Below are 17,689 nucleotides of genomic sequence, written 5' to 3'. Positions count from 1 at the left end.
TGCTAATTGTGACCTTCATGCTGAAAGCAGTCCACCAGTGTCTTGCCCAGAATGAATAACTCCAGTCAAGAATGTCTAATTTTCATACGTTCCAGCAACAGATACCTTTCCACTCATCACTTTAATTTCATGCTTCATGTATTTTGTGTTTTTATGACTGTTGGCAGATCAATTTCCCTCCTGGGCTAAATAAAGTTCTATCGTATCGTATCGTAAAAATGTAATTCTTACTTTACACGCCCATTAATGAAATAATGCACAGATAAATGTACAATTGTCTATAACACAATAAATTAATAATCAGTGATACTCTGTAACCAGATGATGGTCGTGCAAGACTAAAGGAGGGAGTGCAGCATCTTTGAGTGAAGACCATTGAGATGAAATCCATCACGATTCAGACCATAAGATTTTGAAGTCCGCAGCGCAATTCTCTCTGAGACCTTTCACTCCTTGGAAACAGAAAGAACCTTCCCTTAGGGATGGACTGAATCATTTACCCGGCTCCCTTCCAACACCGTGACTCTATGATCTGTGCTCGAGTATCAACATTGCACAGAATAATTTCTCAATGCCCTACCAAACACATCATGTTAAAGCCTTCTGAAATGTCAGATCTAATTTTGATTTGAAAAGTCTGAAGAATGTCTGCCCTTGGGTTCATAATTGTTTCCACCGACGCATTTCTGCTGCGTCTTATGACTGTGGACAATCGTTGTCAAGGGGTAAACTGCTCTCTTCAATGGTGCCTCCTTTCACATCACTTGGCAGAGTGAGGAGTGAATGGTTTAGCCTTGATAGACAATAGACAATAGGAGTAGGCCATTCGGCCCTTCGGGGCAGCACCGCCATTCAATGTGATCATGGCTGATCATTCACAATCATTACCCCATTCCTGCCCTCTCCCCATACCCCCTGACTCCGCTATCATTAAGAGCTCTTGATTGCAGATGAATTGGTCTGAATAGGACACAAAGTGCTGGAGCAACTCAGCGGGTCGGGCAGTGTCTGTGGAGGAGGTGACATTTCGGATCGGGACCCTTCTTCAGACTGACAGACGATAAGTTAGTCTGTTTGTTTTCTGTGACACATCTGGAGGGAACTAAAGCTCTGGAACCCAAATTGCCTTTCTTCATTTCCAAGTCTGACAGACCCATAGACAACAACAACCATCTCTGCTCAAGGAGCAGCAGCATTAGTGCTGCACCCCCAGTCAAAGCTTGAAATGGTAAACGGCTGGAGGTCAGTATATTTTAGTGAGTACCTGCACCACTGTGACAGGATCTGAAGGTAGTGTAGGGGCTGGTCCTTTTGGTGACGATGCAGGTCGTTACAGCGTACCCAGATACTCGGAAAGATAACTATCATTATTTTGTTTTCCGATCACCTGACATACATAAACAAGGAACTGCAGATGCTAGTTTCCAAAGGAAAGTCACAGAGTGCTGGAATAACTCCATGGAAACAGTCTGAAGAAGGGTCCCGTCCTGAAAGGTCACCCCCCTCATGTTCTCTGCAGATGTTTCCTGACCCACTGAGCCACCCCAGCACTTTGTGTCTTCACCTGACATGTATGTTTATTAATCGCGCGCACCAGCATTTTTTGTCTACAAAATAAGTCTGGGTTTGGGAAACAAGACTAGAGGACATAGATTTACGGTGAGAGGGGAAAGTTTAGTAAAAACCAGAGGGGCAACCTTTTTACACACAGGGTGATGGGTATATGGAAATGAGCTGCCAGAGAAAGTAGTCGAGGCAGGTCTATCACAACATTTAAAAGATAATTGCAGAGATACATGGATAGGAAAGGTTTGGAGGGATATAGGACGAGCTTGGTATCTTGGTCTGACTGGGAAAGTTGGGCCAAAGGGCCTGTTTCCGTGCTGTATCACTCTTTGAGCATCTTGACCATCAAGCAGCTGGATTGCTTAAGATGGTAATAAACTGGAATAAATTGGCCTCTTTCTCTGAATGTGGATAAATGTGTTTTACTTCCCTTTCTACCTGTACCCTTTTACCAGTCGGCCTCTGCCAGATTTGAGAAGAGAGACCAATACAGGCCAGGGATCAATCCTGGCTATTGGTTGATGATCAATATACAACCCTCAAAAAACCCATCAGTTTTCAGAGTATTGATTTCCCCTTATAACAGATATGTAAAACAGACTTTGAAAAACAGATGTGATGGGAAAATACACTTGTTCTCTCTTCTTCTATCAAAACTGAGGGACATTTCTTTCTGTGGGTCTGGCAGCTTCAGACTGTTCCATCAGTGGGAAGAAAGGTCCTGACCTGAAACGTCATATGTCCGTTCCCTTCGGAGCTGCTGCCTAACCCACTGAGTTACTCCAGCACTTTCTGTCTTTTTGTAAACCAGCATCTACAGTTCCTTATCTCTTGTCTAGACTTGGTTTTTTTTGCTCAATATTCTAGCAACTGCAATCAACTGTGTTTCTTTTTATGTGACTCTGCTTCCATAACATTTTTGACTTCCATATTTCTGGAAACTTTTACGAAGTTTATGCTGCCGTTACTAATTAGTCGCCTTTCCCATTGCATCGGATAACTACTGTTTGGTGCTTTCAACAGGAGAGTAGTCTAATCTTGGAGGCATTTGGCATTCAGTTTTCCCACTTCACTGCTAGTTTACGAAACAAAAGGATACAGCCCACAGTTGGCGAGGTGTGAATGTCTAACTCCTCTTCGGCAGATTCCTCCCTCTATTACTTTAATGATGCATATACCACCTTCCAACTATCCCATCTTTCACATCTCTTTCAGGATGCGCACCACACTTTACACACAATTAAATACTTTTGATGTGTTGTCGCTATTGTGTAGGATTTATTAGTTTAAGTGCAGCAATGCAGCATTAATCTGATTACTTGTTGTACAATGGACAGATAGCATACCTGCCATTCTACACAATAGTGCTGTGGTTTCTTTAATTTTATCGAGGGGTTAGACCAGTCCTTGGTTTAATGTCTTGTCTCAAAGACAGCACCTCCAGTGACCACAGTCTAGTGTTCCCCCCACTGCGGGACATTGAGGGGATAATAGGTCTGGTGGGGACACCCCTCAAACAAGGGAAGGGCTATCACCCCAGGGGGGGGCACAAGAATGTCAAGGGTGCTGGGTTTAAGGATATTGTGAACACTACCGAATATGACACTACTGTTACAATTCGTTTCATTGAGTTGTTGTTGTTTAAATTAATTAAATTATTGCATCGTATGGGAGGCGCATTCCCAATCTCGTTGTAGAAACATAGAAACATAGAAAATAGGAGCAGGAGTAGGCCATTCGGCCCTTCGAGCCTGCACCGCCATTCAATATGATCATGGCTGATCATCCAGCTCAGTAGCCTGTACCTGCCTTCTCTCCATACCCCCTGATCCCTTTAGCAAAAAGGGCCACATCTAACTCCCTCTTAAATATAGCCAATGAACTGGCCTCAACTACCTTCTGTGGCAGAGAATTCCACAGACTCACCACTCTCTGTGTGAAGAAATGTTTTCTCATCTCGACTAAACCAAGGACTGGTCTAACCCCTGTACAATGACAATAAAGATATATTGTATTGTATTGTAATTAATGTATAGATGCTGAGTATGTCTGAAGAGTTTTTGCTATGTTCTTGCATTGTATATATTTTTTATTCTGAATTAGGTTTATTTTGGGGGTGGGGGAGGAAAAAGTGCTTTTGGTTTGCGTCAGTGTTGCCTCAGGAAAATGTATCTGTATATTGGTTGAATCGCAAAATTGAGTTTCTCACCTCAGCTTCCTGAGGAACACATTAACTTTAGGAAGTTTTAATAACATTATTTCTTCTATTTTCCAGATGAAGGGCTGTGGGATATTCTAATTAAGGATGTTCCTAAGGAAGTGACATCATACACCTTCAGCATGGACATCCTGAAACAAGGTGTCAGCTACGATTTCCGAGTGATCGCAGTAAATGATTACGGATACGGAACCCCGAGTTCACCTTCCCCGTCAGTTTCAGGTACAGAATTCACCTCAAAAATGCTTTTGTAGTTCATAACCTGAGCTGTCGAATCTTAGTCATCTTCTCAGTGGCGTTTCCGTTAATACAGACCGCACTGCACAGAAAAAGGCCATTGGCCAACAAGCCCATGCCAGCGTTTACACACAACTCCAGCCACCTCCGCATCTTTCCTCATTAAATCCAGCAATGTCACCCTCCATTCCCTTCCTACTCAATAGTTTAGTTTATTGTTGTCATATCTACTGGGGCACAGTGAAAAGCTTTTTTGTTGCCTGCTACCCAGTCAGCGAAAAGTTTATCCATGATTACAATCAAGCCATCCACGGTGTACAGATACTGGATGAAGGGCATAATGTTTAGTGCAAGATAAAGTCCAGTAAAGCCCACTAAAAGGTAATTGGAAGGTCTCCAATGAGGTAAATGAGAAGTCTGGACCGCTCTCTCGTTGGTGAGAGGATGGTTCAGTTGCCTGAAGCGTGTTCATACTTGTTCAGCCTCCCTATAAATGCTTCTGTACTAACCTCTGCAACCAATGCCTGCCTGTGGTAACAAGTTCCACATTCTCACCACTCTGTGGACAAAGAAACTTTATTTTCTGAATTCCTCATTGGACCTCTTGATTACTGTCTTACATTGACAGAACTCTTGTCAGAACATTTCTGCCAGAGTCTATTTAAGGGCGTAGACCAAGATCCAAGTAGACCAAGATCCAAGTCAGGAAATCAACACCTACTTTCCTGTCACGATAGGATTGTTTGTGAAGAAATCGGATCATGGGGCATTATTTGTTACAGCACTGGAGGAAACCTGCAGTCAACAACATTTAACCCATTTATGGCTTAAAGGAACAACAGACTCTGTGAAAACCCTCTACAGGTCAGGCAGTATCTGTGGAAAGAGAAACAAGTCTCAAAGGATGTTTCCAGTAGTGGAGAGTCTAGAATCAGAGGACAGATGGTAGGTCAGAACTGCTCTCTAGTTGGTTGTGTAGGATTTTAGTTCTAGTGAGGGTAGTTGGTCAACCGGCACCTCCTCCAACCTCATCTATTGTATCCGTTGTTCCAGATGTCAACTTCTCTACATCGGCGACGCAGGCTCAGCGATCGTTTCGCTCAACACCTTCACTCAGTCCGCCTTAGCCAACCTGATCTCCCAGTGGCTGAGCACTTTAACTCCCCCTCCCGCTCCCAATCTGACTTTTCTGTCATGGGCCTCCTCCAGTGTCATAGTGAGGCCCACCGCAAATTGGAGGAACCGCACCTCATATTTTGCTTGGGCAGCTTGCAGCCCAGTGGTATGAACATTGACTTCTCTAACTTTAGATAGTTCCTCTGTCCCTCTCTTCCCCTCCCCTTCCCAGTTCTCCCTCTATCTTCCTATCTCCACCTATATCCTTTCTTTGTCCCCCCCCCCCCCCCCTCCGTCCCCCCGACATCAGTCTGAAGAAGGGTCTCGACCCGAAACGTCACCCATTCCTTCTCTCCGGAGATGCTGCCTGACCCGCTGAGTTACTCCAGCATTTTGTGATACCTATGCTCTCTAGTTGGTGATAGCTACTTGCCCAGATACATAGCTGGTCACTGTACCCACCATAATCCATCCTCCCCAACCACTTACCCGGTAACTTATCAACCCCCCACCCCCACCGCCATCTGGCCCAGGCAGATCCATCCATGATCGGTACGGCCCAATCATGCTACGCACCGCAAACCTTCCCACATCTCCCCCTTCAGCATGTAAGACAGACAACACTGCCGGGCATTGCTTCAAAGGGTTCTAAATAGGCACTGCCACAAAACCCACACCACTCGCTTATCTTGTGTACCATCGGGCATAAATACAGCTTCTTCACAGCAACTATCATGCTCTTGAGAACCACACCGCACACTCCCAACCACATCCTTCCTCAGCAACAATCTACAATGGTGTTTGGTTGAATTATGGGCTTTGGTTTTGCATTGTTGTGGTCTGGTTACCTGGTATTACAGATTCTCGCTTATTATATATTTATCGGTGTGCTATTTTGTTAACAGGCCTGTGAAGCTGCAGCAAGGAAGAGTTTCACTGTTCCATTGCTGGTACATATGACAATGAAACACTCCTGACTCCTGTGTTACCACCGCTAGTTCACAGTAATAACCACTCTGACCTCTGGTCAGGGCAGCCACTAGTCAGGCTGCCCACCATCTGCTCCTGTACATGTAGCTGCTGTCTCACTCGCCCCTGTAGCTGGGACAGTGGCTTCCCCTCCTCACCACAGCCTGTCAGTGGTGAGGGAGGGAAGGGGCTGGGGTGCCTGGGGTCCTCACACGTTATCACTCAGACTCTAATCCGTGGCATTTATTCTGGCACACTCTTAGACGGAACCACTCCCTTGCTGTGTCTCAGAAAGTGGCTTCTGTGCTTGTCCTTTGACTTGCTTTGTCGTATTTAAATCATCATTATCTTCCCGTGCTTGCCTTCTGCTTGGCAGCTCCCTGCTGCCCTACTCCCCTCCTTCCCCACCCCCTCCCCCACCCCCTCTTTCCCCTCCCCCCTCCCCACCCCTCTCCTTCCCCACCCCCTCCTTCCCCACCCCCCTCCTTCCCCAACCCCCCTCCTTCCCCACCCCCACCCCTCCTTCCCCACCCCCTCCTTCCCCTCCCCCCCTCCCTCCCCCCCTCCTTCCCCACCCCCCCTCCTTCCCCACCCCCCTCCTGCCTCATCGCCCCTCCTTCCCCACTCTCCACACTGCCATGCTCCCCACTCCCCTGCTGCCCTGTTCCCTCTCTCTCCACTCCCCACCTTACCCGCTCACCCCACTGTCCCGTTCCCATGGTCCCAGTCTCTCCACTCCTGTTCCCCTCCTTCCCCACTCTCCCCACTGCCCTTCCCTGCTGTTCCCCCACTCCCCTGCTGCCCCTCTCCCTTACTGCCCAACCCCCCCCCCTCCCCTGCTGCACCCAGTCTCGCCCCTCTCCTGCTGCATCACCCCCCCCCCCCCGCTCCCCAGTGCCCGGCTCCTCTGGGACATCAGCTCCACTGAGCATTTGGTGAGTGTGGCAGCAGGAAGCACGCAGTCTCCATACAACAGCTGGCTGCTGCTCTCCGGACAGAGAGTAATCACCAATTGCCTGACTGCCTGAGAGATTTACAGCCCTGCTGTAGTGACCGGATCTGCACAATGACTGAACCATGTTCAGAAATCTGTCACTGAGCATTAAGTAAGTCACCTCTGCTTACACGCCTCATTGGTTTTGTCTTCAAGCCTAATGACATTTGCTTTAAGAATCATCACCCCAGACCTTCTACAGTTTCTTAAATGTTTGCCTGTACAGTAACGGAACCGTACAGACCAGATGCCATGGTCTGACCCGAGAACCAGTGACTAGCAACAACAATCTAATTCATTCACGTGTCCAACTCAGTCCCAGGAGACTGGAGCAGTACTTGTTCACTTTTAGTGATGCCATAGTTCTTTTGTTTTTGCCCCACGTCCCATGTCCCCACGACCCCTGATAGTTATTTAAATACATGGATAATACTTGTAATATAATTTATTAATAAACCAATACCAAATAGATATATATATATGAGGAGTATAGTGAAAGGCCTGGATAGAGTGGACGCGGACAGGATGTTTCCACTAGTGGGGATTCTAGGACCAGAGGCCATAGCCTTGGAATAAAAGGACGTACCTTTAGAAAGGAGATGAGGAGGAATTTCTTTAGTCAGGGGGTGGCGAATTCATTGTCACAGACGGCTGTGGAGGCCGTCAATAGATATTTTTAAGGCGGATATTGATAGATTTGTGATTTTTAGGGTGTCTGGGGTAACGGGGAGAAGGCAGGAGAGTACGGTTGAGAGGGATAGATCGATCAGCCGTGATTGAATGGCGGAGTAAATGTGATGGGCCGAATGGCCTAATTCTTCTCCTAGAACTTATGAACTGAGATTTTCGAAAGACATGTGAAAGATTAAAAGACAAAATGGCTTTGGAACGGAGTTGCAGTGTTACTTGATTCTTTTGGTGGTTACAGTTTCTAAGATATTATTTATAGAGCACTAAAATATTAGTTTCCCTTTGCTTCGGCTGAGGTTTGTGCTGGGCTTCACTCAGAGGTCGTCTTGCAGCCTGTTTTTATTGTTCCAGATTCCAGCCATTTTTGTCTTCTATCCCACATCACTGTATGTTTTTAACTGTGTGCCCAGGCCATTCCTCATCTCCACCAAATCCTGAATTAACAGGTTGGAAATAAATCTGCAGATGCTGAAAATCTGAAGTAAAAATAGAATATGCAGGATAAAGCCAGTAGGTTGGGCAGCCTGTGTGGAGAGAAAGTGCGGGCCGAAGGAACCGTTCCCCTAGTGTGCAGCTCTATGGCTGTGAGTTAATGTGTCAGAGTCATAGTCATAGAGTGATACAGTGTGGAAACGAGCCTTTCAGCCCAACGCCCACACCGGCCAACATGTCCCAGTTACACTAGTCCCACCTGCCCGCATTTGGTCCATATCCCTCCAAACCTGTCCTATCCATGTACCTGTCTAACTTTCTTAAATGTTGGGATAGTCCCAGCCTCAACTACCTCCTCTGGCAGCTTGTTCCACCATCCTTGTATGGAAAAAATTACCCCTCAGATTCCTATTAAATCTTTTCCCTATGAGATCTTTCAGATCTAATAGTTGATTGATGGGTTGATTCTGTGTGTTTTCCTGCCCGTATATTGGGAATAGCAACTAGTCAGTTCACAAGGTTGAACAGACGTTTCAAAATGTGTGAATAAATGGGTGAGCTCCATGTAAAGCACAATGAAGTCACTGCCTGCTGCTGTCAGCTGTAATCTGTGTGTAGCATCCTGCATTGACCATCCAAGCAGGCACACCCTGCTCGGTTTCAAACAAATTAGCAGCAAATTTGTCAACCTGCAAACAAACTAATTTAAATTCTAAAAATACACTCAATGGGTGATTGGGCGTGCATATTTCCTTTCATTAAATCCACCTTAACTCTTTGTTTATGTTCATTCTGAAATCCCGGAGATAGTGATAAAAAACATAGCTCTGTGGGGGAGGACCACAGTCTAGGGTCCTTCAGCGACTGGACATTGAGGGGCTGAGTCTGATGGGGACACCCCTCGAACAAGGGAAGGGATATTCTCCCCATGGGGTTACATAGGTGGCAATGGTGTTATGTGTAAAGAAGATAGGAAAGGTTCAAGGATCGTGACCCGAAACAGCACATATCCATCATGTTCTCCAGGGATGCTGCCTGAACTGCTGAGTTGCTCCTGCACTTTCGTCTGTTTTTGTAAACAAACGAAAAAAATCTGCAGTTCATAGTTTTTTCATTTTGGTGTTAACACTATTGGGTTTAAGATTAGCAATACTGAGCACACCAAGAGTGTATCAAGAGTTTTGCATGGTGTTTTATTTTGTGTATATTTTATATTACAAATAAACAAAGTTTGAAATAAAAACTCAGATATGTATACCAGGATATAATGCCTCGGCTGTTATCAAAACTCCCCTCAAAATAAGAGGCTGCCCTTTCCACTGTAACTTCACAAAGTCCAATCACCCGCTCTTGTCTGTGTCTGTCTGCTGCATGTTATTTACCACGTCTTGCACTTTGTTTTCAAATTTTCAGCCCAAAATGCAACGCCATTTTATGAGGAATGGTGGTTCCTGGTGGTCATTGCCTTGGTTGGACTCATCTTCATCCTCCTGCTGGTGTTCATACTGATAATCCGCGGACAAAGTAAAAAATACACCAAAAAAACTGATTCCGGTGAGTACGCAATAATTCTGTCGTAGTTCATCTGATCCTTGTAGAATTAAGATTAAGATTAAATTGATCTTTCCAAACTGGCTAAATTAAAACAATTCAATTGGTGGCCGACACAGTGGCGCAGTAGTAGAGCCGCTGCCTCACAGTGCTAAAGACCCGGGCTCGATCCTGACCTCTGTTGCCTGCACATTTTCCCTGTGACTGCGTGGATTCCCTCTGGTTTCCTCCCACATCCTAAAGATGTGAATGCTTGCAGGTTAATTGACTTCTGTACAATTGCCTCTGGTGCATAGGCAGTGAGATAACACAGAACAAGTGTTGTGGGCGATCAATGGTCAGCATGGACTCGGTGGGCTGAAAGGCCTGTTTCCATGCTGTATCTCCAAACAACATGACATTGGCTTCTATCATCGCAACACATACAAAGATATCCTAATAATAAGATGATTTTACAATACATTTTATAATGCAGGCAGTACACTTACAATTAGCCCAGTATTTGAAACTTTTAAGGACTAAGTATCAATAGACAATAGGTGCAGGAGCAGGCAATTCACCCCTTCGAGCCAGCACCGCTATTCAATGTGATCATGGCTGATCATTCTCAATCAGTACCCCGTTCCTGCCTTCTCCCCATACCCCCTGACTCCGCTATCCTTAAGAGCTCTATCTAGCTCTCTCTTGAATGTATCCAGAAAGAACTACAAGAGGTGTTTGGACGCTTGAAGTGATGTTTTGGTTACAGTGTGCTCAGGCACCATTGACGAGTGAGTCACATCCACATCAATATGTTAAAGAGTAAAGTGTAAAAACACCCTCCCAAAGAAGCGTCCAGACCCGAAACGTCAGTGATCCATGTTCTCTAGAGCTGCTGCCTGACCTGCTGAGTTACTCCAGCAGTTGTCTGGTAAAATTGCTTGTAATTGTTTTCCCAATAAACATACAAAGTGATCTCATGTGCAACAGCAAACACATTGTCCACAATATTTTCATGAAGAAAACTGTCAGTGTCTTCATGATTTTTCTCTTCCTCTCAATGGTCATTCCTGGCCACTTCAAGTGTAAAGAATTTAGCCTCTGCCTGGTGAACTTGAGCTTGTGTGTTGGTGGTATATGCTATATCTGTAAAAGAAAGTAGTCACATGCAGCATCCAATGGATGGCCGGAGTTGCCCTGTGGCAGCCTTGTGAAGCACAGACTTCCTCTTGTGGCAGGGTGATGCAGGGAGCTGGATTCTGCCCTGCAGCTGTGGTGGGCACTGAGCCAGCCTGAACACAATGCAGGACATTGGCAGCACCCTATAACAGGAGCACTACAGGGGATATAAACCCATCACATATAAAATTACCAAACACTTTTGGGCTTCAATATTGTCTGCGACCCATATGCCAACGATGACGATTCAAAAATCTTTAATTATCGAATAAATTTGCATTTACATTTGCAAATGTAAACTCACTGGGCCATTGGAAAGCTACAATGTGTGGTTAAGCATGTTGAGCAAGGATTGAATCATTCTGTACTCTTAAACCAAGGCAGGAAAGGACTACAGTAGACTTTAGTATCCCGAGATTCAGATTAGGGAATGTGTAGGAAGGAACAGCAGATGCTGGTTTACACCAAAGATCGACACAAAATGCTGGAGTCATTCAGAGGGACAGACAGCATCTCTGGATAAAAGGAATGGGTGATATTTCAGGTCAAGACCCTTCTCCAGTCTTCAGTTACTCCAGCATTTTATATCTATCTTCAGATTAGGAAAATTGGTAAGGACTCTCGCTGAGATGTCATCATTCTAGAAAATGGGTACGGTTTAGATCAAATGTGTAAGAAGGAACTGCAGATGCTGGTTTAAATCGAAGATGGACACAAGATGCTGGAGTAACTCAGCGGGACAGACAGCATCTCTAGAGAGAAGGAATGGGTGCCGTTTCGGGTTGAGACCTGTCTGAGTCTGAAGAAGGGTCTCAATCTGTAACGGCAGCCATTCCTGCTCTCCAGAGATGCTGCCTGTCCCACTGAGTTACTCCAGCATTTTGTGTCTATCTATGCTTTAGATCATTTAACCAGGGTCCCACGCAAGATAACTGAGAAACATAGATTCATACAGCCCAGACACAGGCCTTTCAGCCCAACTCTCTATGCTGACCAAGATGCCCCATCTAAACTAGTCCCATTTGCCCGCATTAGTCCCATATTCCTCTAAACCTTTTCTATCCATGTTCCTGTCCAAACCAATTCTCAAGAACAAAGTTATAGTACCTGCCTCAACCATTTCCTCTGGCAGCTCGTTCCATATACCTACCATCCTCTGTGTAATAGTTGCCTCTCAGGTTCCTACTAAATCTTTGCCCTCTCACCTTAAATCTGTGCTTCTAGTTCTTGATTCCCCTACCCTGGGAAAAATACTCTGTTCATTCACAATTATCTATTCCTCTCATAATTTTATACACCTTTACAAGATCACCCCTCATCCTCTTGCCCCTCAAAGAACAAAGTCCTAGCCTGCCCAAATGCTCCTTACAATTCAGCCCCTCAAGTCCTGACATGCATGGATGTTTCAACGTACCTATCAAAAGGAATCAGCATACAAGGGAGATGGTGCATGTGAACATTTTGCAGTTGGATCATCTACTACATTAACCATGACAGACAATCAAATTCTCAAGAACAGAGTGATGTATGTGGTTGAGACCTGACCATCCATTGCATTAGCAAGACACGATCTGTTGTGCATAATAACTTTGCAGATTCCAAGTTGTAACTTTATGAACTTTAAGCAAAAGACAGCTGATAGATTACAGAAATGTACTTCAGATGGAGTCAGTTCAGGTTGAAGGAAATTTGTCTGCCACAAATGCATTGTAAAACAGCACGAGCATTATCATTCTATTGCATTCCCTGCAGAACCCATCAACAAAATAATCATATACATGAGTGTTATTTTCAGCCAGCTGCTCAATAATGGTGTGAACTTGAGACATGTGCGCGCACTTCTGAGATGTGATTTGTCAGTCATGTCCAGAAAAGATCGCATGATTGAATTTTTTAATACTTTTAAAGTGAGGTAGAAGACAGGTGGTACGTGGATGATTACAGGGCTGCAAGTACCAATATTGAGCAGTCATTCTACTGAATGTTGAAGCCAAGCCACACGTTATTTGTTTCAGAAAATTTCACATTGGTGTCAAACGCAAACCCAGCTCTGAAAGACTTCCATTTTGTAAATTGATAAGCACATTAGAAAAAATGACTGCTCCAAACTTCATTATCTTTTCTGAAGAAGGGTCTCATTTCGCTTTCTCCTAACTCTCAGTCTGAAGAAGGGTCTCGACCTGAAACATCACCCATTCTTTCTCTCCAGAGATGCTGCCTGTCCCGTGAGTTACTCCAGCATTTTGTGTCTATTCCCACACTATTAATGATCTGTTTCCTCGTCAGTTTCTTCCTTTGTTTTCTGAAAACGTTGATCGCTTGTGCAACAGTTTATGTAAAAACTTATAGCTTGCATTCGTAGCTACTGTTTATGCATAAACTGCTGTGATAAGAGAGACTTTCAACTGCAGCCTGTCATCTCACCAAACATGCTATTGTTTAATGCTGTTGTGGAAACACTTCAAATAATCATAATCATAATCATACTTTATTAGTCAAGTATGTTTTGCAACATACAAGGAATTTGATTTGCCATAGCGTCAAACCAATAAAAAGCAACAAAACACACAAAATACATTTTAACATAAACATCCACCACAGTGACTCCTCTACATCCCTCACTATGATGGAAGGCGGAAAAAAAAGTTAAACCTTCTCCCCTTTGTTCTCCCGCTGTCGGGGGTCTTGAGCCTTCCATTGACTAGACCAGAGGGCACGAACGCCGGCTCTTGCAGAGGGCCCGACCACCAGCTCCCGCAGCCGGCAGTCGGGCCCTCCGCATCGGGGTGATCAAGCTCCCGCATCGGGGGGGAATCTCAGCTTCCCCGCGCCGGCCGATCAGACCCTGGGTCGAGGCTAGTCAAACTTTCTGCGACTTTGGAGCTTCCCGACATTGGTCTCTACCTGAGACTGCAAGGTCCTCGATGTTGACATCCGCAGGCCACAGTTGGAGCATCGATCCCAGGCAAGGGATCGCAAGCTCCGATGGTAAGTCCACGGCCCCGTGGTGGGGCTTAAAGTCAGTCTCAAGCAAGGCCGCTAGCTCCATGATGATAGGCCGCAGAGCAACCAGAGATACGATCCAGAAAACAATCGCAACTCCGGCAAGGTAAGAGATTCAAAAAAAGTTTCCCCTGACCCCCTCCCCCACCCCTCACATAAAACAAATCAGAGAACATTATTAACACATACTTTTAAAACACACTAAAAATAACAAAAAGACGAAAAGACAGACAGACCGTTGGCAAGGCTGCCATAAAACTGGATAGTTGTCAGGTGTAGTTCCCTTATTCGATTCCTTGCTAGATTAACACCCAAAGGTACAATAAAAACTGAAAATGCTGTAAATATTCAGGTGCTGCCTGACCTGCTGTGCTTCTAGCATTTTCTGCTTATATTTCATGTTTCCAGCATCTGCAATTATTTGATTTTCATCTTCTCTTAACCTTGCTTAGAGCAAGCCCAGCTGCCTTAATCTAACCAAGAGTCAAGCATGCTTTATTGGCATATATCCCAGGTAGAACAATTAAATTCTTACTTGCAATCATATCAGTGAACTCTCCTCTCCCTGTAACTGTTCTAAATCTTGCCTGGCACCCTATCCATAATCTTAAGATTGGTGACCACAGTTAGATCAAGGTCTCTAATCAGTGTTTTAAACAATCCAAATGGTGTAAGAAAATAACTGCAGATGCTGGTACAAATCGAAGGTATTTATTCACAAAATGAATAAGGGTCTCGACCCGAAACGTCACCCATTCCTTCTCTCCCGAGATGCTGCCTGACCTGCTGAGTTACTCCAGCATTTTGTGAATAAACAATCCAGATGAGTCGTTTTGTTTTTATATTCTGTGTTCACATTCTATCCCCTACTTGGTAACACTGGTATGTTGAAAGATCTTTTCCCTGTTATCTGTAAAATGTTTCATGTCAGCCTGATTGAGTAAGATTATACATGTTGTCCACAGGTGTTATGTGTGGCAAGTCTTGCTGAAGTGCTGTGTAAATGTTCACATGACAGTGTTTCTGCTATGACGTGCGTTTCCATAATGCAGTATGAAGTGGTTGATAGATTTGGGAACACTGTTTGTATTACTCGGGCTGCAATAACACGACTTCCTCAAGGTTTCTTAAGAATGTAACTAATGCTTTATAGCTGTATATTTAGTATTCAGGATTTCATTTCAATTTAGTGAATAAACCAATGAAATAAATGTTTATCACATAAACCAAACAAGAAAAATATTATTATATGTAATTAAAATCCAAGCACAGGAAAAGGCAAATCTGTTGATTGTATCAGTTACCAACCTAGCAAAGAAAAGACCACCGGAGACGTGGCTATATTCTCACGAGCCCCAGTTCATTGACTTTTGTCTGATAGATTACTTATTGTCAACATTGGCAGGTCACATATGCTCTTTCCCTTTTAATATGAAACACCCACAAAGAATTAGTAAATTTCACTAAAATTGTTGCTCACAAACATTACACAGGTTGAATGATGAAAAGTTGCAAAAAATTGACACCTGAATAACATAGAAGTCATAGAAATATTTGAACAAAAGGTCTCAGCAGTTCCGGTCACCCAGCGACAGGAAGGATATCAGTAGATTGGAAAGGGTGCAGAAGAGGTTCACCGGGATGTTGCCTGGGCTTGCTGGCTTGAGCTACAGGGAGAGGTTGGATAAGGTGAGGCTTTTTTTGTTGGAGCGTCGGAAGCTGGGGAGGTGACCATATTGAGGTGTACAAGATCATGAGGGGTAAGTCAATACAGGGACTCATTTAATAAAAATAAAATTTGTTGACGCTGGAAATTCAAAACAAAACAAAAAACATCAGAGGCCTTCAACTTCAGCAGGTCAGGCAGCATCTGCGGCAAGAGCAACTCAGTCAATATTCAGGTCAATTGCCCTTCTTCAAAGCCCTGTGGCTAGTCCATTTTTTATAATGCACTCAACTGTGTTAGTATCACATGGCTCCATTTTAACTGCAGGTTTAGTCGTATCTAATTGGAATTATGTTAGTATATCTTCCTTTAGCTATATTAATCTTTGATGAATTAAATAATCTTAATTCAAAATCTCAAAATATCTGGTTGCAAATGTCTGATTAATTTAAAATAGGAATCACTTTTAGCCTTTGGGGTGAAATCTTTTTAATAGATAGAGCTTAAAACTCCAGGCGCGTTTTAAATAAATATTAATGCACTGCTGGAAGTGCCTGTGATTATTTATGGTGAGGAGGGAAGTCACATGTTCCTCATCTCTCAGCAGAAAGTCCCACATCAATCCTTCCCATTCTGTTGCATACGAACAGAGGCTTCCAATCCATCCAAGCTTCCTTTGTGTTTCATTTTCAAAGGATATCTGGCAGTCATTACCTATCCACACAATTTAATTTCCCTTTTTCAAATTTTTAGCAATCTTTCCTCTGATCTGGAATATGATTCTGTTAGCATTGGCTCCTTTCCTATGCATAGCTGGAGAGAGAGTGTTTGCAAGCAGTCTACCAGTGAGTAGGGCAGCTGAGCTCATTTCTCACGACTTGGCCACTCAAATTCCACTTGGGTAGCTTCTAACCCAATGGTATGAATAGTGAATTCTACGATTTTAGGCAACCTCAAACAACACCCCTTCCCTTCCCCCCTCCCCCCCCCCCCCCCCATCGTGAAACCATCTACCTATAAACCCTACCCCCCATCCCCCCCCCGCCTGTTTTCACACATTATTTACCACACAGTGTCCTGCCCTTCTTCTAGCTTTTGTTCCCCCCCCCCCACCACCTCCCCACATAACCAATCTGAAGAAGGGTCCCACCCCAAATTGTCACCTATCCATGTTTTCCAAAGATGCTGTCTGACACAATGTTACTCCAGCACTTTGTGTCTTATTTTTGTAAACCAGATCTTCGTGTCTACATGTCTGACCACATTCAGTTGTTGCGCTTGTATATCTTCTAGAAAGAGAAACCACTAGGTAATGATGTGGAACAGTAAAATGTTTCAACCTTTGTCAGGAAGGAGGAATGGGACTGGGGCTCATTAAAATGAGCATCCTGTCACCTTCTGGCTAAACATCATTCTTATTCCTCACTGTCCTTAGGTGGCCGGGAGACCCATTGGCAGCAGGTAGGAGCATCATACATGTATGCACAAAGTGCTGGAGACACTCAGCAGCTCACAGATGATGGATCCATCGATCACTTGCTATCTTTTGACCCCTCCCCCATTCTACCCTCTACACCATCAGTGCGAGAAAGAGTCTAGACCCAAAACCTCTGCCTATTCCCTCCACAGATGATGCTTGGCCCACTGAGTTCCTCCAGCACCTTTTTTTAGCACAGGATTCAAGCCTCTGCAATCTTTCTGGACAATCTATGTGATCCACAAAAGTGCTGGAGTAACTCCGCAGGTCAGGCAGCATCTCTGGAGAACAAGGGTAGGTGACTTTTCTGGTCGAGACCCGTTTTCAGACACGGAAGACCACCTATCTATGTTCTCCAGAGATGACACTAATAAACCAGTACCACCTTTTCAACCAGTCAGATTAAGCAATAGTAGTGTCTGTAATGATGAGATCTTGAACTGAAATAGTTAATTGAATCAAGGTTTACATAATTTGAGCTCATTTGTTCTCGGCTGGGTCATTTTCCAAAACCTATAAAAACTGCAAAACTAAGGAATGGATTTTTTTATGATTCAATTAATGCTGCTCATTGTAGTGTGAGATCTAATTAAGATCAGACTATTAACAGCA

The 17,689-nt window shown here is 44.3% G+C and overlaps 1 protein-coding gene across 4 annotated transcripts in view; it reads left to right on the top strand.

Moving 5' to 3' along the window:
• Positions 1-17,689, top strand: part of sdk2b (sidekick cell adhesion molecule 2b) — a 599,240-nt gene that overhangs the window by 530,087 nt on the left and 51,464 nt on the right. For all 4 annotated transcript variants that reach the window (XM_078401132.1, XM_078401131.1, XM_078401133.1 and 1 more), the window contains 2 exons: positions 3,842-4,006; positions 9,636-9,776. In XM_078401132.1, coding sequence (XP_078257258.1) covers positions 3,842-4,006; positions 9,636-9,776 — 306 coding nt within the window. The remainder of the gene's footprint in view (positions 1-3,841; positions 4,007-9,635; positions 9,777-17,689) is intronic.

The sequence above is a fragment of the Rhinoraja longicauda genome, chromosome 6 (assembly GCF_053455715.1).
Source record: "Rhinoraja longicauda isolate Sanriku21f chromosome 6, sRhiLon1.1, whole genome shotgun sequence".
NCBI lineage: Eukaryota > Metazoa > Chordata > Chondrichthyes > Rajiformes > Arhynchobatidae > Rhinoraja > Rhinoraja longicauda.
The sequence above is the reverse complement of the archived record's forward strand: the minus strand, read 5'-3'. Positions and strand labels throughout refer to the sequence as shown.